General features: G+C 43.8%; 1 protein-coding gene across 1 annotated transcript in view; it reads left to right on the forward strand.

The window, feature by feature from the left end:
* Dnah8 (dynein axonemal heavy chain 8) overlaps positions 1-20,942 on the forward strand; it is a 225,306-nt gene that overhangs the window by 25,425 nt on the left and 178,939 nt on the right. The window contains exons 13-20 of the mRNA XM_035452046.1: positions 1,226-1,302; positions 4,525-4,624; positions 5,651-5,770; positions 7,545-7,680; positions 10,561-10,748; positions 17,159-17,239; positions 17,657-17,773; positions 19,300-19,419. Of these exons, the coding sequence (XP_035307937.1) occupies positions 1,226-1,302; positions 4,525-4,624; positions 5,651-5,770; positions 7,545-7,680; positions 10,561-10,748; positions 17,159-17,239; positions 17,657-17,773; positions 19,300-19,419 (939 nt within the window). The remainder of the gene's footprint in view (positions 1-1,225; positions 1,303-4,524; positions 4,625-5,650; positions 5,771-7,544; positions 7,681-10,560; positions 10,749-17,158; positions 17,240-17,656; positions 17,774-19,299; positions 19,420-20,942) is intronic.

Consider the following 20,942-nt stretch of genomic DNA (forward strand, 5'->3'; position numbering starts at 1 on the left):
GTATCCATATGCTTTTTTTTTTTTTTTTTTTTAAGAACTGGTGATTGGTTCCAGCTAGGTAGGCACTGTACCACTCAGCTACATCCAGCCCTTCAGCTCTTTCTGAGACAGGGTCTCTGTAAATAGCACAGACTGGCCTCAGATTTTACATTCTTCCTGCTTCTCTCTCCTGAGTCCTAGGATTACAGCTGTGTGCCGTCAAACCCAGCTCATAATAAGCCCTTTGGTAGTTACTAATAGATGATTTGATTGTACTGTTAGTATTTTAACTTTCCTTTGCCCGTGTGTGACTTGTGGGTGCGATCGATCCATTTGACTACCGACACCAATACATTGCACAAGGTAAGGGAATCTGCAAGGAGGCTCTCTAGGGCCAAGAGCTTGATGTTCTTTGCTAAGGATGGTGGACACCTTGGAGGAGCACTTTCTGCCTCCTGTTACTACTGAGTCACAGCAACAAGGTTTACCAGGACAGGAGTGTGGCAGCTACATCTTCTGATCCAGGCTTAGAAATCACAAACTGTTCAAAGAAAAGCATTTAGCAAGGAGCACTCACACCTGTATACATTGCCTCAATCAAAATATCCAACCAGGATCTGCAAATGCAAACCACACAAGTGACTTTCATTGTTCTAGCAGCCACATGATGAATAGACTAAAAAGAAGGTGATTTTAACTTTAATAATATACTGTATTTAGTCAAGTCTATTTCAGAATATTATAACTTTTACATGCCATTAATTTCTAATTAATAAAGGAAGTATTTTACATAATCTTTGAGAGAGAGAGAGAGAGAGAGAAAATGTGTACTAAGTTTGTAAGATGCAGTGTGTAACTGGGTGTTGGTGGTGCATACCTTTAATCCCAGCACTCCGGAGGCAGAGGCAGGCAGATCTCTGTGAGTTCAAGACCAGCCTGGCCTACAAGAGCTAGTTCCAGGACAGCCTCCTCCAAAGCCACAGAAAAACCCTGCCTCGAAAAACAAAAAACAAAAAACAAACAAACAAACAAACAAACAAAAAAGATGCAGTGTATATTTTATATTTACCTATGTCTCACTTCTAAGGGGTGACATGCAGTAGCCATGTGGCCACCACAGTGGACTCGTGCATCACTAGGAACTTAGGTGCTAGTCGTGTTTGAGTCTTTAGGAATGTCATTAATAATCAAGCAAAACTAACCTCCTTCGTGTAAACCTAACTTGAATGTCAACATTTCATTTTAGATACAAATACAGGGATTCATGAACAGCACCTTTGGAAAGATCTTGTCTTCCCAGCAGGCTCTGCAGCTGCTTCAGAGGTATTTATCATCGAGGCCCGAGGGGGCTTCTCTGAAGGCACAGTTTCAGATAGCTGGGGTGGTGAAGTGCTTGCTTTGCAATGGGAGGACCTGAGTTCAATTCCCAGAACCCACATAAAAAGAGGATGAGAAAGGGAAAGAAGAAGAAAGCCAGGTGTGGAGGGCGTGTTTGTTGCCCACCATTCCTGGGGAGGTTAATGCAGGAGGATCCATGGGGCTCGGTGGCCTTGCAGTTTAGCTGAATCGGTAAGTTCAAGGCCAGTAAGACACCTGGGGTTATCTGGACTCCATGTATGCAAACACATGTACACACACACACACCTTACACATGCACCTGTATACACACACACATCTGCACACATGTACCTGCACTCATAAACATCTGCACACATGTATCTGCACTCATAAACGTCTGTACACACACACCTGTACACACACATCTGTACACACGCAACTTTACACACACATCTTACACACACACCTGCACACACACATCTTACACATGCACCTGTACACATACATCTTACACATGCACCTGTACACACACATCTGTACACATGCACCTGCACACACACATCTTACACACGCACCTGTACACACACATCTTACACACGCACCTGTACACACACACATCTTACACATGCACCTGTACACACACATCTTACACATGCACCTGTACACACACATCTTACACATGCACCTGTACACACACACATCTTACACATGCACCTGTACACACACATCTTACACACGCACCTGTACACACACACATCTTACACATGCACCTGTACACACACATCTTACACACCCACCTGTACACACACACATCTTACACATGCACCTGTACACACACATCTTACACATGCACCTGTACACACACATCTTACACATGCACCTGTACACACACACATCTTACACATGCACCTGTACACACACATCTTACACATGCACCTGTACACACACATCTTATACATGCACCTGTACACACACATCTTACAATGCACCTGTACATACACATCTTACAATGCACCTGTACACACACATCTTACACACGCACCTGTACTGTACACACGCATCTGTACACACACATCTTACACATGCACCTGTACACACACATCTTACAATGCACCTGTACACACACATCTTACACACGCACCTGTACACACACATCTGTACACACGCACCTGTACATACACATCTTACATACGCACCTGTACATACACATCTTACATACGCACCTGTACACACATCTTACACATGCACCTGTACACATACATCTTACACATGCACCTGTACACACACATCTTACACATGCACCTGCACACACACATCTTACACACGCACCTGCACATACACATCTGTACACAAGCACCTGCACACACATACACACCTGTACATATGTCCCTGCACATACACATCTGTACACAAGCACCCACCTCCCCCCACATGCACCTGTACATACATGTGCCTGCACACACACACCTGCACACATACACACACAAAATCCATGCCCACAATTTCAGATAGGATGTTCTAGAAACCTCTCCTTTATAAACCTTGAAAGTTATAAACATTAACTTCTCATTTACCACTAAGTAATATAGAACATTATTTTTAATAGCATTTTAGATTTTTTTTTTGAGACAGGCTCAACTATAGCCCACATTAACCTCAAATTTGCTCTGTGGCCAAGGAAGACCTTTAATTTCCTGCTCCTCCTGCCTCCATCTCCCAGATGCTGGGATGACAGGTGTGTACTAGATGCTCCACGGAATTAGAAAATAATAACGAAGTCTTTCATAAGAAAGTCTCACATGGCTTTCTACCCGCAGCCATGCAATATACTTTATTTTAATTTCATGGTTATTATTGGAGAGGGAATAACGAATGTTTAATTTTTCTTGGCGAAAGACTTTCCAAAGAACATGATTGCATATTGTCATAGTTAACTTTAGACGTCAACTTGAAACAAACCTGAAGTCACCGGGGAGGAGGGAGCCTCCACCGAGGAAGTGCCTCTGTCAGATTGACCTGTGGCCATGTGTGTGGGCTTTTTTCTTAGTTCCTAATTGATGTGGGCAGGCTTAGCTCACTGTGTGTGGCTCCATTCCTAGGCAGATGGGTCTGGGCTGTGCCAGGAAGGCAGTTGACAGTGAGCCCGGAAGCAAGCCAGTGAGCAGCATTCCCGTATGGTTTCCACTTGAGTTCCTTCCTTGAGTTCCTACCCTTACTCCCCTCCATGATGCACTGTGACCTGGGAGATGTAAGCAGAAATAAGTCCTTTCCTCCCCAAGTTTCTTTGGGTGTTTCCCACAGCAAGAGAAGCAAACTAAACAGATATGTTTGATTTATTGGTATACACAGAAAAAATGGTCAACACACTCAGGAAAGCAATGTCCTTCATCTCAGATAGCTGTCTCCAAGCCGTTTATGGCAAGAGCACTTAAAATACGCCCTCCTTCAGTCTCCAGTATTCTCCGCTATTTCCTCTAGCAGTACTTCCCACAAAGGGTGAAAGTCTAGACTAGAGAGAGAAGGTGGACTAGAGGCTGTGTGTGTGTGTGTGTGTGTGTGTGTGTGTGTGTGTGTGTGTGTGTGTATGAGAGAGACAGAAACAGAGACAGAGACATACATACACATAGAGACAGCGAGACCACACACACACACACACACACACACACACACACACACACACACGCCCCTTTAGGAATTCTTCCCTGTGAATCAGAACATCTGGCTTTCTGGTGGCTTTGCCATAGCCCCACATCTCTGTGATAGTGATCATCTCTTAAGAGATGGCCGTGAGATTCAAAGCAGACATGGAATTGTTTTGACAAGCGACAGCACAGGCAGCATTTTAATTGTGGCCACCCTGCCCTGCCTGTCTCCCATTGCCCTCTCTGCCTACAATATGCTATTGGTCAATTCATTCTGTTAACAGAGCAGCGTGGCTCTGGAACTCCTAGGCATCATTTAGTCTCTTGAGTAGATGTGATATTGGCAGGCAGGCCAGTGTTACAGTATCTTGCCTTTCAATGTGGTAACTGCAGGGTCCCGGCAAGCTAAGTGTGTGCCTGCTTTGTTGGTTGTTACATACCTAGGATAATGCATGAGGCCTGGGATAGACATTTATCAAAGGCATAAGTGGATATTTAGCACCCCCGCCATTCTGCAATATGTTCCTCATTTCCCTTTTAATTACCCAGTTTCAATTACTTTTAGGTTTCAGAAGCTGAACATTCCCTGCCTTCAGCTGGAAATCACTCACACAATTGAGCGGATTCTTCAGTGTTATGTGGCTGAACTTGAAGCTACCAAGAAGGTGAGTACCCTGCATATGCACACAAGAATATATGAGTATGAAGAGGGAAGATCTGAAAGCCTTCTTCATGGCTGTCCAGTGCCAGCGTCTTCAGAGCATTCCTCCAGCAGTGAAGGCTCTTAGGACTCCCCGCTGAGTGGGAAGGTCCCCATTGTAAGTCGTGGCCCACCCAGACTGCCAGACCCACTCCTGTTTGCTGTTAAGAACTGGGCTTTTTTGGCAGTCTTCTGTGTTTATAAGCCTAGCCCAGTTAGTATTTTTGCACATAGAAATGCAGGTGCCTGAGTGTACCAGATACAATGTAGCTACCTGTATCCTCTTTGGAATATCTCCTTGATATATCAACAAGGATAGAAAAGAATACATGCTTGTTAGTTACATCTGCACCCCTGCCCCGGAAATTCTGTGGAAAGAATTTACCAGGGCCGGGAAGATTTATGTGGGGTTGTGTTTCAGCCTGTCATAGCGGAGTGGCTCAGCTGTGGCTACAGGGGTGTAAACCTGAGGCTATTCACATGGGGCCAGCCAGACCGGATCAGTGGGTATAACTCCCCGACTTCCACCCCCTTTCAATTTGTTTCCACCTCCTAAAGATTCCACAGCTTTCCCAAACAGCCCAGCAGTCTTGGGATGTGCAGACATTCAAAACAAGAGACTAGGAGCTGTGGTGATGGCCCTATGAGTCAAGAGCTTGCTGTGCCAGCATTAAGGACCTGAGTTCAGATCCTCAGCTCTCAAATAAAAAGTCAGTTGCAGCGGCATGTGCCTGTCACCCCCATGCTGCCTTGGTGGGGCAGGCGGCTCCTGGGGCTTGCTGGCAGCCAGCCTAGGCCAGTCAGTGAGACATGATTGTTTCTGGGCCTCAGATTATTGGCTCTGAAGCTTCTTTACATATTTATCGACTAACTCTTGTGCACTCAACCCTCTAATCGTGGTGAAACCACAATATTCAAATGTAGCTGTAAATTTCTTTGCATTCTCCACCGAGTTGAATTCAAACATTAATGTCATATTTTTTAATTACAGCTCTATCATTCTCAGAAAGATGACCCCCCTCTCGCTCGCAACATGCCCCCCATAGCGGGAAAAATTCTCTGGGTGAGGCAGCTCTACCGCCGGATACATGAGCCCATCAACTATTTCTTTGTAAGCCAATCATACAGTTTGTATGTGAATCATGGTGGTGTACAAATGAAATTGCATTACAAATGCATCCTGTCCTAAAATATTGATGCCCACGAAGTAGTCAGCACCAGTGCTTATACGGAGAGAAAAAATTAGCTTATAAACATGCCAGAGAGGGACGAAGTCAATCTTTTCATGTTCAGTGGACCAACCAGTTCAATTATAGCTAGCAAATCTTATGTCTTTTAATAACAGAAGACACTTATAAAGGCTCTTAAAAATAATTGTTTTTAAAAATGCAGAGTGTAAGCTGTGTCCTGACTCTTATTTGCATGTGTGGATGGATAGGTGCTGATGTATATTTAATGAAAGCCAAGATGGGATGCCGAGTGCATTCCTTTTCGAAGAACTGAGCCCCAGGCAGGGCATAGCAGTATTTGCAGAATGAGATGATTTGATTTCTGAAGAGCAGGGTCCTTGTAGATCCTGCCAGCATCCTGGAAATGTCATTTGGTCTTTTCTTTGTTTTTGTTTTGTTTTTATTGGTTTAAGAGGCAGAGTGCCAGAATAGAGTCTGGTTTGTTTGATATCGTATTTCACGTCTGAACAGAGAATAAAATAACCACAGGACCACAGCCTTCAAGTAGTTTTGTTACCAGGGCAGCACTAAGTGTGAAGTTTCTGAAGTTGCCTGCTTCGTTATTCTGCATACTTGCAAATATTTAAACTGGGGGCAGGGTGGGGTGGTGGAGGGATGGCTCAGCAACCAAGAGTGCATACTGCTTTTGCAAAAGATTAAGGTTCAGTTCCAAGCACCCATGCTGGGTGGCTCATAATCGCCTATAATGCCAGCTCCAAGGAATCTATCACCCTCTTCTAGTCTCTGTGTGCACCGGCACTCATGTGCACACGCCCCCATGCATACACATAATAAATAGTAAAAAACAAAACAAACAAAAACAACCTTAACAGACATTTAAAGCTGGGTGGTGGGGCACATGCCTTTAGTCCCAGCACTGGGGAGGCAGAGGCAGGTGGATCTCTGTGAGTTTGAGGCCAGCCTGGTCTACAAGACCTAGTTCCAGGACAAGCTCCAAAGCTACATAGAGAAACCCTGTCTTGAAAAAACAAAATGAAACACAACAAAAAAGACATTTAAACCTTAACTTTAGGCAAGATGCTAAATTGCTGTAGTAGCAGGATGCAGTATGACATTTGTGAAGTCTTTGAATGTTAACAAGAGGGAACACTTTTTGAGCTAGCCCCCTTCCTCCACTACCCCATTCCCTCATGTATAATTAAGGACTTTGCCCTAATAACAGTTGTACCTTGACCAGGGAAACGGGGAGGGAGGAGACACTCGAGATGGAGAGCTCTGCTGCCTGTGACTGGTTGTGGGCTAACAGGATTCTTTTCAAATCCTCTCTCCCCTTTCCAATGTGATTTCCCTCTGCTTCCGGCCCCGGCTTCCGAGGCCTTCCTATTACTGTCTCACTCTACGGCAGAATCCAAAAGGCTTCTATGACTATTTGATATTAGTGTAGTAGTTTGTGGAACAAAGTCTGCAATTTTTCTTTTTTAAAATTTTTATTTGTATTTTATGTACATTGATGTTTTGCCTGCCTGTGTGTCTGTGTGAGGGTGTCAGATCCCCTGGAACTGGAGTTACAGACAGTTGTTAACTGCCATGTGGATGCTGTGAATCAAACCAGGATCCTCTGGAAGAGCAGCCAGTGCTCTTAACAAAGTCTGTGATTTTTTAAAATATAACTTTCTCTTCCCCACCCAACCCCAGAAAAACTCAGAAATTTTGTCAAGCGCAGAAGGAAAAGCTGTCATCCGTCAGTATAACAAGATCTCGTATGTGCTGGTGGAATTTGAGGTGGTTTACCACATGGCCTGGGTCAAAGAGATCTCACAGCTGCAGTATGGTGCGTATAAGATAAGTGGGCTAGATTTCAGACGAATTCATGGCTCTGTTGGCGTTTGGCATTCCCTTTGCAGTTAGTCTCATTAATGTTTAGATTTAGAGCTAGGAACAGGGCTCAGATGGTAAGAGTTTAGTCTTAAGAACTCATGTGAAGAAGCCAGGCAGGGGTGGTGTCATACACTTGTAATCCCAGCCCTGGGGAGGTGAGATCAGGTAGACCCCTGGGACTCCTTATAGGGAGTATAGTCTAAGTGGTGTTCCATAGCAGTGAATGACTCTGACTCAATAGGTAGAGACCAGGCAGTCTTGATAGACGAAGTTTATATCCAGTTTTCTGGAATGTTCTTTGTTCTCATTTGACACTCGAAGCTACCATAGACTCATTGCAATGGGCCAATGCCCATGAGAAGTGCTCCCAACCAAGCCAACAGTTTAAAGTGGGGGTTTTCCATGCTAGCCCAGGCTATGGGATGGCTCTGGGTGGTTTTCTGTTGAATGGACTGGCTGTACTGGCCTGTGCTTGGGGTGAAGACTGGGCCTCCTTTTGATGGATGCTGCACAGAGCATCTCAGATGGTCGCCATGGCCTGGAGCAGCCCCTCCTGACTGTCCTAGATCTGTCTTTCTTATGCTATTGATCCTTTTGTTCTGTCATGCAAATTCAGTAGTCTTAAGGTAGACAGGTCTTATTAAATGGGTATTTAGAATTACTGTGGGAATTGCCTGAATGGACATGTGATTTCTAACTCAATTCTGAGAGGATTCCAAATATGTTGGATAAAATTCTTACCTAAGAGCCTCAGGAAAACTGACCCCATTGAGAACCTTGCTAAGGGCTGGCAAGCTGGCTCAGTTAATGTAAAGGAGCTTGCCGTACAAGCCTGGAGACCTTAGTTCAATCCCTGGCACTCACTTAAACAGAGAAGGAGGAAACTGACTCCACAGATTATCCTTTGAGTGTGTGGTGGCATATCCTTCCAGTAATAGATTTAAGGATAAATAAATTAAAATCGTCTTTTAAAGGGAACTTCTCGAAGATGAATTTTATCTAGTGAGTCAAAGGCAGCTAGCTTCAGAAGGATTTAGGGACTGCTTTATTTTCTTACAAATTTGCTGGTGTGACATCCTCTTGGGTCACATGGGACTCGGCAGAGTCTGTAATTATAATGAAATTCTTGTGTTAATAAAGTTTGTTGAAATAAGATGTAATTTGAGTGAATGCATATATGCCCGTAGAAGTGATTGTTTTTTTTATTATTATGCCTCCAGAAGTAATTCATCTTACATTGACGAATAACCTCAGGGGCTGGAGAAATGGCACAATGGTTAAGAGATCTGGTTGCTCTTACAGAGGACCCTGGTTTAGGTCCCAGCACCCACAGCTCACAAACATCTGTAATTCCAGTTCCAACATCCAGCGCCCTCTTCTGGTATTCATGAGCACTGCATACATGTGTTACACAGACGAACATACCCACACACATAAAATAAAAAGAAATAATCCCAGGCTCCAACAGGAATCATTTGAGGTTGTGCATTTCAATTCATAATAAAAGCGTCTATTTACAGTTTTTTTATATCTTAAAACCTTTATTATCCATTTGTGTGTGTGTGTTTCTGTGCTCAGACATAGCATGCCTATGAAAGTGGGGATAACCTTTGCATTACTTTACTTCTACCTTGTGGGGCTCAGGAATCAAAATCAGGCATGGAGGCTTGCTTAGGTCCAAAAATGCTATCTTAAAATGCGTATTTGTATGAATGAGATTTGTGAGATATGTAGTATGGGGAAAAAAAAACCCAAACACATTCTGTATTCTAAGAGGTCAGGACTCAGTGTTATTTACTAAGTGTTTCTAGCTGGAGGAGGTGGCTCACACCCATGATCTCAGTGTTAGGGAGGTTGAGGCAGGAGGTCAGACGTTTGGAGTCATCCTGTGCTATGGAATGAATTCAAGGCCCGTTTGGGCTACATGAAATTATGTATCAAAAAAGAAATTCATGGTGATATTCAGCTAAGTGATCCAAATGTCTGGATGAAGTTTTAATTCAGGCAAACCTTCCCCCAAAGAAATCAGACTGGGGCCAGGAGGAAAAGAGTTTGAAATCTAGGCAGTGTGTCATCTTTGTCATTCTGATCCTTTCCCAAGGGCCATCTGGTTAGCTCCAACTGTCAACCTGGCACAGCCTAAAGGTATCTAAGTGGACAGTCTCAGAGGGATTGACTAAATCAGATTGGTCACAGGTCTGTGGAGAGTGGCCTTCATTGCTAATTGATTAAAGAGGGCTTAGCCCACTGTGGGCAGTATCCTTCCTAGGCAGGTGCTCTTGAACTGTGTAACAAACCGAGCTGAAGTCTGAGCAGGCCTGAGTGTCAGCTAACAAGCAGCATCCTCCCTTGTTCGTTCTGTACATTTTTGGGTATGAAGGGAGTTCCTGGGCGGGAGCTAAAGCTGTGTGGAACAGAAAGTAGGCCTGCCTTCAGGTCTTTGAGTTACCTCAATGGTGGACTGGGACCTGGAGTTGAAAGGCAAATGAATCTTTTGTTCCTCAAAGCTATTTTCGGTCAGTGTATTTTTATCACAGGGAAAGAAAGGGAACTAGAACAAGAGTTAAGTTACAATCCATAAAAATAAGCCACAGATAGACCTCTGTAACCCACCGGAGGAAGTTCATGGTATAAAACCTGTCACTTATCCATCAAGCGTTCTCTCTCTGGATCTGTGTTGATGGCTTTATAGATACCGTGTCTTCATTTCTCTGAACCTTGATGGCTGACTGTGTGTGAGAGTGCTGTGGGATCCAGGACTTTTGCTATGCCTTTGAGTGGGGGAGTGGAAGGGGACTGAAGGAAAACGACGCCAGTACTGGTTCTTTTGCAGCTTTGCAAGCCACGCTGTTTGTGCGACATCCGGAAACGGGGAAGTTGCTGGTTAATTTCGATCCTAAAATTTTGGAAGTTGTTCGGGAAACTAAGTGCATGATAAAGATGAAGCTGGACGTTCCGGAACAAGCAAAGAGGTTACTGAAACTGGAGAGCAAATTGAAGGCGGACAAACTGTATCTGCAGGTAAGACAAACAGCTGCTTCTAATGATTGTCTTTTTCCTTTGTGTGTGTGTGTGTGTACATGGGCATGTGGGTGCAGGTGTGGAGGCCAGAGATTGACATTATCTTTTGCTTTCTGCCTTACCTTTGAACTTAGCATTCTCTGACTGGCTAGACTGGTTGGCCAGTGAGCTCTGGGGATTCACCTGTCTCTGCTCCCCCAGATGAACAAGGCCACGCCAGCCTTTTTTTTTTTTTTTTTTTTTTTTTTTTTTAATGTTCATGCTGGGGATCAAAACTCAGGTCCACATGCTTATGTGACAAACATTTCCTGTCCAGCCCTCTTCTGATTACTTTTGAAGGAGGTTTTTGGTGCAAGAAAAATGTGTCCCATCAGGCTGTTAATTTTCACTTCAAAAAGACTTACTGAGCCAGGTGGCAGTGCCACATGCCTGCCTTTAATCCCAGCACTTAGGAGGCAGAGGCAGGCAGATCGCTGTAGAATTCAGGGCCAGTCTGGTCTGGAACAAATTGAGTTCCAGAAAAGCCAGAGCTACATAGTATGAGACCCTGTCTCAAAAAAGCCAATACCAAATAAACAAGCAAGAGCAGTGAATACTCTGTACCACTGAGCCATCTCTGCAGCCCCGTCTTGGTAGGATGAAAATGCCAACTTACAAACAACGTGGGAGATGGAAAGAAGAAAAAGTTCAGAGCTCACTTGGACTTCTAAGTGATAAAGTATCAGGTTTAACAACGCTTTAATTATAATTTCATGGAGCAAGAACATTAAATTTAATATATTTAATACTGCATACTAATAAAATACGGATTATGGGAGAGGGGTGGCTATAAAATAACACAAATGGAAAGGATCCTCCATCATTTTAGGATAAAATTAAGCATTCCAATTTAAGTTCACTTATGAGTAACGTAAAATTTAAAAATATGAGCCAGGTGTCTTGGTGCACGCCTTTAATCCCAGCATTTGGGAGACAGAGACAGGAGACTCTCTGTGAGTTTGAAGCCAGCCTGGTGTACATATTAAGTTCATGACAGCAAGAGCTAATAGTAAGACACTATCTCAAAAAACAAACAGAAAACAAAAACAAGGTAACATTCAAAAGTAGCATGAAAGAGGGTTAATTAAATATATCCAAGAAGCCGGCAGTGGTTCTCAACCTATGGGTTGTGACCTGTTTGGGAGTTGCATGTCAGATATCATGTATATCTGATGTTTGCATTATAATTTGTAACAGTAGCAAAGTTACAGTTATGAAGTAGCAACAAAAATAATTTTGTGGTTGGGGTCACCACAACATGAGGAACTGTATTAAAGGGTTGCAATATTAGGAAGGTTGAGAGATACTGGGAAGGGGAAGCTGCCCAGGTGTTAAGAGTGCTTCCTGCTTTTGCAGAGGACAACATTGGGTGGCTCAAAGCTGCCTGCATCGTCAGCTCCAGGTCATTTGACGCCCTCTGCTGGTGTCCACAGGCACCTGCACTTATGTGCACATGTACATACACATACACAGACAAACCCTGTCTAAAAATAAATACACCTATCTAAAAATAAATAGGGGTGAATAAAAATGGAGTAGGTAACATCAGATTTCTTTAAAAAGCCATTAATGTAGCAAGCTAGGAAGTCTGTGGGCATACATTTTGGGGGAGGCAGGAAGATATATAAATGCAAAGATAATGCTTTCCAGCAGCAGTAGTCATAGCAAAAGACCAGAATACAAATCCAAGAATAAAGAACCTGATTAAATATGGATTATAAGATGAATGCATAGAAATGAATGGAACTGCTGATGATTCAATGAGGAAAAGGATTCTATTTGCTCGGGCACAGAGAGGATTATAACTCCCTTTCATCAGTAGCATAAGAAGTCAATATAGGACTCTACCTGGATCTCGCTGGGAAGATGACAGCCAATTTGCTCTCTTCAATGTGTCATTACATCCAAATCTCTTGGTTTAATTAAAGTCCATGTTTGGGCATAAGGACAAGTTGGTCGGTTGGCTCTTTTTGAAGGAAATGAAAAGAATGTCAGAGAATATTTCAAGGTTTTATTCTGCTATGACTTGTAGCAAATTAAAAGTTGGTTATGATATGCAGCTTTAAAGAGGGATAGCAAACAGGGGCAAGTGTTGGGGGAGTGGATATGATCAAAATACGTTGTGTGCATCTATGGAATTCCCAAAGAATTGGTAAAAATGCTGTGTTTTAAAAGAGTGCTGGGGAGATGGCTCAGAGGCTAAGAGCACTGGCTGTTCTTGCAGAGGACTTGGGTTCAGTTCCTAGCACCCATATGGTGGCTCCCTGTCACCTGTAACTTCAGTTCTTGGAGATCCAAAACCTTTCTCTGAACTCCCTATATGCCTGTGGTACCAGTGACGATAGGAAGGCACACACAGGCATATATAAAATAATAACTATTTAAAAAAATAGAGGAACAAAAGTAAAAGTTTTCCTACAGTTCTTTGTTGTTGTTGTTACCATTATTTTTTGTTGCTGTTTTGTTTTGAGGCAGAGTCTCAAAGCTCAGCTGACCTTAGACTTGCTATGTAGTTGAGAATAACCTTGAATTCCTGACCGCTCCGCTCCTGTCTCTCAAGAGATGAAATTAGGGCCTTATCCTGCCTAGCCAAACAGTTTTGTTTTCAAGTAACAGCATTATTGAAGTGTGATTCGTACACCATTCAGCTAGTTCATTTAAAATATACAATCAAATGGTTTCAGTGTCTCCATAGAGCTATACAACGATTATCATAGTCAGTTCTAGGAAATTTTTGTCATTCCCCAAAAGAGAGTCCCCATGCCCAAGAGCATTCATTCCCCACATTTCCCTCCAGTCTCCCTCCTCCCCTGCAGCTAGAAACTACCGTTGCCTTTGTCTCTATGGACCTGTCCTAGTCTCCTGTCAGTGGAATCATAGAACACATGGCCTTGTGTGTGTAGCTTCCTTCATTAAACAGACTTCACATTCTTTCCTTTGTAGGACTCTGCCACACTTGGGTTATCTGCTTGTCACTTGGTGTTGTGTGACACTATTCCTGGGGGCATGTGAACAAATGCTTACTCACCAACCAACCACAGACTAAAATAGGGATATCACCAAACTCTAACTTGGTGAACCAGCAAGTTTTCCTGGGGATCCTTACAAGAATATGGGTAAGGGGTGAGTAAAAAAGAATGGCTCAACTATAGCTGCATCACCAATGCATGGGTGACAGATGACAAAAGTTGCATCTGGAGCGACTGTCCACCCCGCAGGCTGGGCAGGTTGTAAAGTGTCTTTCTGAGCAGCTATGTTGGTTTTAGTCTCTTCCAGGCAACTTGTCTGGTCTGTATTTTTCAGGCAGCTCAACTACTCTCTTGTCCTTTCAGATGGTTGGGCTAGTTTGAGAGGCCTCTGGGCAGTTTGTCTCTGACTCTTTCAGGTGACTCGTCTTGTCTGGGAGTGCCTCTCAGCAGTCCTTATAGTTTATATATGCTCAGAGAGGGAGGGACCTAGTGAATCTGGCCATTTTCAGGGACTTCCTGAAGCCTTTGAGTCATTTACTTCTTGTGTGGAACAAGCTTCCCTGGAGGGTGGGTTGTTTTACCTCCTTTCAGATCACCTGGACTTAACATGGTTCCCTCCAAGATGAAAGGATTTAGTCCTGGGGAAAATGGCTTCTTGACAGATGAGCATCTGGTCTGTTTCTGTTTTGTGGCTTTTATCCATAAATGTGGCTGTGAATGTTTGCATGCAAATTTTTGATGGAGGAATGTCTTTATTCTCTTGGGCTTCTGTCTACACGAGTGAAGCCACTAGGGGTCATTAACTTGGTAAGCCCACTTGAAACCTTTTAAAGAACCAGGCTGTTTTCAGAAGTGACAAAGTGACACCATCACTTTATTTCCCTTCCTGGGAGCTAGGGTGAGTCTGGGTTTGCTCCATCCTTGCCAGTGCCTGCCCTTTGCATTTGTGGTATCCTGGTTCACTATTTTCTTGTGGTTTGGATTCACATTTCCCTGGTGGCTAGTGATGCTCTGCATCTTTTCATGAGCTTATTGGTTGTTTGTTGGTGGAGAGTTTTATCATAAAGTTTTGTTGTCTGTTCAGACCCTCTGCTCATTTTAAAATTGGGTTTTTTGTCTTTTTAATTTTTGAATGATAATAGGTCTTTGTAGACCTATTGTAAGACCCCCGGGAGCTCAGGCCTCCAGGATCTCAGCCCAGGACCTCGGTCACCCCAATCACCAGGCAGAGTCGAAAGCTTGATGCAAACTGCACGTGGCTTTATTGTTGTTTAACAAGCTAACCCCATGTTAGCTCGGGTCTTTCATCCACCCACCATGGCGGATGGGTAGGAAAGACAGCTCGAAGTGTCTGCATAGAGATCTTGTAGGGCAGTGTCTAGGGGTACGCACAGGCTCAGGATTGGTGTGCCTCCAGGCTTGGAGAGTTTGCCCTGTGTTGATTGGTCAACTGGTTGTTATGGCCCATAGGCCCTCCCAGGGTGGTTGCTATGCTCTGTGCATCATTTCTGTGCACTTGTCCTTAAAGCACACCCAGAGCTGTAAAGCATAGCGCCACCAGCTAACTTCTGCTTGGTTCCTTGCCACGAGACAGGCACCTAACCTCCTAGTGACCAAGGCAAGGTCGTGACAAGCAACGTGTTACTGTCATGGCTGCTGAAATGGGGAGCTGGTCTCTTCATTATTATGTTATCAGATATTAGATTTGATTTTTTTCTCCTGTTCTGTGGGTTGTTTTCCTTTGTTAATGATTTTTGTTTTTTGTTTTTTGATGCAGTCTCACTAAATAGCTCTGGTTTACCTGAAACTCTCTATGTAGACCAGGCTGGCCTTGAACTCACAGAGTTCTGCCTGCTTCTGCCATTCAGGTGCTGGGATTAAAGGTGTGGGTCACTATGTCTGACCAGTGATGCACTTTGAAATAAAAGCATTTTACATTTTGGTGAAGTCCAATACACCTGCTTTTAATTTTGTTTCTTGTGTTTTCATTGTCCTGTTTGAGAAGTCTTTGCCTAATCCAGTGCCACAGAGATTCATGTTTCTTCTTCAAAGAGTTTCTTAGCAAAACTGCTCTTAGCAAAATCGGATATAATTGTTGAAGAACCCACCATCCCAGAGGTGCTCAGTGACTGTGCACTTGGCATCGAGTGCTCAGGGCAACAGGAGGCTGCCACCATTCTTACCTCATGGGATCTCATTAGCATTTGGGTGACATGAAGGTCAAAGCTGCTTACTGAGTGTCCGGGTTCAGGAAATCAAGAACTCTGAAACTGTCAATTAAAACTGAAGTTGCTTGAAGACCAGTTCTGTAACTTCATGCCCCATCTCCCACCTCACCCTGCAATAAGTTGCAAACCTGCCCAAACTGGTCGTCATGGGTCATCTCTAGAAGAAAAACAAAAGCTCATCTGTTCTGGTTGTGAGGAACAGTTGAATTTATTTAGATTTAAGCAGCAGGGGCTGGAGCGATGACTCAGCAGTTAAGAGCACTTGCTGCTCTTGCAGCAGCAATTCCTGTATCAGTCCCTGGGTCCCAGCACCCTCTGCTGGCTTCTCTGGGCACTGCATGCAGATGGTTTATAGTTGGAATGCAAGCAAAACACCTATCCGCATTAAAATAAAGATTAAATCTTTAAAAAAGAAAAGAAAATAAGAATCAATTATGACTTTAACGATACGTGTTTTTAAAGGTGTGTGTGTGTGTGTGTGTGTGTGTGTGTGTGTGTGTGTGTGTGTGTGTGTGTAGTGTGTGCCACTTGTGAACATGAACATTGAAACCCTTGGACCCGGAGTCACAGGTGTTCATGAGGCAGCCAACTTGGACACGGGAATGAGAACTCTGGTCCTTAGCTTGAATAACAAGCACTCTTAACTACAAGCCATCGCCCCAGCCCCAGTGGTGAGTACGTTTTAATGGGTCAAAATATTAGGTGCCGTGGCTGGGAGCATGCCTGCAGTCCAGCACATAGGAGGTAGAGGCAGGAGGATCAGGAGTTAAAGGCCAGACTAGGCTACTTGAGACCCTGTCTTAAGCAAACAGACGAATGAAAAAAAAAAAAAAACGAAAGAACAAAAAGATAAAAATGTGTAATCACAGATGCGGTAAGACGATAATTATCCAATTTCACAAAATGAAGAGAGGAAAGTAGCACATGTGAAAAAATCAAGAACCTAAGAAGTGACATGAACAGGTTGAATAGGTTGAATGGAGAGGGAGAGTGCTTGTGATTGACAGCTAATGAAAGAGTATAGTCAGCGGTGTAAATTAAAATGAGCAGTTTACATACGGGCAGACCCCGTGTGGAAAAATCAGGTGCAGTAAAGCCTTTCTGGTATGAGCCAAAGTGTGGTCATTGCTTCAATATGAATTAAAGTAAGCTCTGCCGTTTTGACTTTGTACAGGGCCTTCTGCAATATTACGACGATTTATGCCAGGAAGTGCCTTCTGTGTTTGTCAATCTCATGACCCCTAGAATGAAAAAGGTTGGTGATGCTGGTGGTTCATATTGATTTCTCTGATTTAAAATTAGATTTCTGTTCTATAGATTATGGATCTCAGAACACATCTATTGCCTAACCCACCTGTCTGTCTCATTTCATCTTTGCAGCTCTCTCTCTGCCCCCCCCCCCCCGTCTCTCTTCTCTCGGAATGATTTCTTGCTTAGTTTTGTTACCTTTGGAGAACAAGTAAATGTGAATTGTGAGTGCTCTGTAAAAATTTATGGCTGCTTCTAGGACATCCGAAGATGATTTAAGACAAAAGGAATCTCTATTAGGCGTGATGGTGGGGGAATGTAATTAAGGGACTAGATCACACAGTATTTTCAAGTAACAAAAGCGGCTTTTCTGGAAAAGACTCCTGTGAGCAATGGGCAGTGGTTACCTTTTTGCTCTTCCTAGGTGGAATCTGTGCTGAGGCAAGGGCTCACAATCCTAACATGGTCGTCGCTGATGCTGGAGAGCTTCTTTCATGAGGTGGAGTTTGTTTTGGATATGTTCAACCAGCTTTTAAAGAAGGTAAAAACAATCATCTTTCAGAGCCACTAACACTAACACTCAAGACACAAGCGGCAGTTTAAACACACCTGGAGGCCCTTTTAAAGAGTAAGGTTTGGGCCGGAGTGGTGGCTCAATGGCTAAGAGAAAGTCCCACTCTGCAGAGGACCTGTGTTCGGTTCCCAGGACCCATGTCCGGCTGCTCACAACTGCCTGAAACTCCAGCTCCACAGAGTCCTGCCACCTCTGACCTCTGTGGGCACCTGCATTTGCATGTAGATTCCCATACAGAAACACATACATGTAATTAAAAATGCAATACATCCTAGAAAAGGGTATTTTTTGTTGCTTTTTTAAACTAAAAGAATGTCCATTAAATAAATAAGAGTTACATTTTCTGTTTTACTGTTTGCGTCTTTTTCCTCTGGGTTGCCCTGAGTTTATCCCTGAGTTTCCCTTGCCCTCAATAGGCTGAGGTAATGCTTCAACTGCACACTGTCGTTTAAGCTAGGATGACTGGAAGCTGGAGAGATGGCTCAGTGGATGAAATGCTTGCTGTGCAAACACGAGGATCCTGAGTTCAGATCCCCAGGTCCCACATAACAAGCCAAGCAGGTGTGGTGGCCCACCTGCAATTCTAACACTTAGGAGGCAGAGATGGGGAAACCCTCAGGACAAGCTGGCCATCTAGGCTAGCTCATTTGGCATGTTCAGAGACAGATCCTGCCTCATTAATCAAAGTGGAGTGAGATGGAGCAAGACACCTGACCTCAGTCTCTGATGCATGTGTGCACACATGCTCACACACACACATGCTCACATACACACACATGCTCACATACACACATATGCTCTCACACACACATGCTCTCTCTCTCTCTCTCTCTCTCTCTCTCTCTCTCTTTCTCACACACACACACACACACACACACACACACACACACACACAAACACACACACACACATACACACACACACACACACACAAGAAAATAGGAAGACAGCAGTGTGTCCTGCCTAAATGTTAACATTAACATTTAGTGTGTCTGACTTTGGCCAGATGACACAGGAGTCTACTGGGCAATGGCCTGTTGATTTCTCACATGTCTGCTGTATCAAGCATGCACATCTCTGTGTGGTGTCACAGACTCAGAGGCTTCGGAGCCAGCCACGCATGGCTAAGATCCTCTTCTTTTTACTAGCTGTGTGCCCTTCCCTTGTTTACTTTCCTTCTCTGAGCCTTGGTGTCTTGAGCTATAAAGCAGGGACCCGAACAGCTCATTTGTGTAAGATGAGGGTCAAAGAAAGCCATGTCCATTAGTGATGCTCTGGCCCAGGCTGCTTTAGAACCATGCCATGGTTTCTTTGCACACATTTTCCTGAACTGTTGTTCATCAAATTCTGCTTGACCTAGGTTGCAAATATCTAGATTTGGGCCTGCAAATGGGTTTATAACTCCAGTGCTTTTTGGATAACAACGTTAGTGTTAAAGGGAAAGAGAGCTGATTCTTACTTTTACTTTTTACATGTCCTTTTCTTGCGGGTAGATCAATGACCTGTGTGAGATGCATATTGACACAGTTCTGAAGGAGATAGCCAAGACGTTGCTGATTTCCTTGCCCGACAGTGGTGCTACCAGGGTAGAAGATATGCTGACCCTCAATGAGGTAGGCATTCATTATAACACATACAGCAGTATTGAGTCACTGGCCTATCATTATAACAGTAAGTATTGAGTCACTGGCCTAACATCTAAATTTAAGATCTAAACGTGGACACCTAAGCCATGCTTTTCTTTTCCTCCTCCTCCTACTCCTTCACCTTTTTCCTTCTCCCTCCTCTTCCCTCTTCCCTCCTTCTTTCTCTTCCTTCCCCCTCCCTCTTCCTCTTTTGTGGGAAATACCCTAGCATCAAAGATTTATATGGTTCCAGTAGCTCATCCAGGGCCACGCCTATGTATGATTTTACTAATACCCTTAAACTAATGCTGAAGTCCTTGGGACTCTGTCAGTGTTTCATGGCTCCTCTCCCTCATTCAGCTATTTACCTTCCTTCATTTCTTCCTCCCCTCCCCTCCCCTCTTCCTACCTCCCCTCCCTTCCAACTGGTTCTTTGTACGTAGCCCTGGCTGGCCTGGAACTCCATTTAGACCAGGCTGGTCTTGAACTCACAGATTTGCCTGCCTCTGCCTTGTGACAGCCTGGGATTAAGGGCCTGGGTTGCCATTTTTCTTACGGTTTGATTACACATGTTTTCATGTTAAGTCAAACCTGGGACTCATCACCTTACCACGCTCCATTTCCTAAGTCCATTTAGTCTTAAAGCTAAGCCAGGTTTTGCCAGCTTTTGCTTCCATCATGTCTATCATGTACCCTCTTTACCCTCTACCTGTTCTTAAGTCAGGCCTGTTATGGGAGATTCTTAGTCTTGGCTGGTCCGCCCTGCCCTTCAGCCCCAAATAAACACACAAGACTTATATTAATTAACAACCTGTTGGCTTATTGGCTAGCTCTATCTTAATTATTAACCCATTTCTATTTATTAATCTAAGTATTTCCATGTGGTTTTTATCTTACTAGAGAAGGGTCTGGCACGTCCTACCTTCCTGGTCTCACATAGTGTCTGCCTCTGCCTTCACTTCCCAAAATTCTCCTTCTCTGATAGCCCTGGCTATTCTTCCTGTCTGGCCACTAGCCATACAGTATTTTATTTATCAACCAATAAAAGAAACATACACACAGAAGGACAACCCCATCACAGGCCTTTAAGCTCAGCTTAGCACTATGGACTGACTCTTTCCCTGCTGCCCTATCTGGCCATTGTATCCAGCCATATTGCCACCGTACGTGAATATGCAGCTTTCCTTCAATGGGACGTGGCACTCAGCCATCTACAGCAGAAGATCTAGCTCCCTCAGCACCCTCCTGTATTGACATTTCAGCCTGTGTTATTTTCTGTTCCCTACAGATTTATATTTATACACACACACCTGAAAAGTGCACAGATCTTTTCTTTAATTAAAAATTCTTATGTGTACAGGTGTTTTGCTTACATATATGTCTGCATACCACATACATTCCTGGTGCCTGAGGAAGCCAGAAGAGGGCGTTGGGTCACCTGGGGTTGGAGTTATAGATGGTTACGAGTTGCCGAGTAGGTGCTGGGACTTGAACTTGGGTCCTCTGCAAGA

Source organism: Cricetulus griseus (genome assembly GCF_003668045.3).
Source record: "Cricetulus griseus strain 17A/GY chromosome 1 unlocalized genomic scaffold, alternate assembly CriGri-PICRH-1.0 chr1_0, whole genome shotgun sequence".
Lineage (NCBI taxonomy): Eukaryota > Metazoa > Chordata > Mammalia > Rodentia > Cricetidae > Cricetulus > Cricetulus griseus.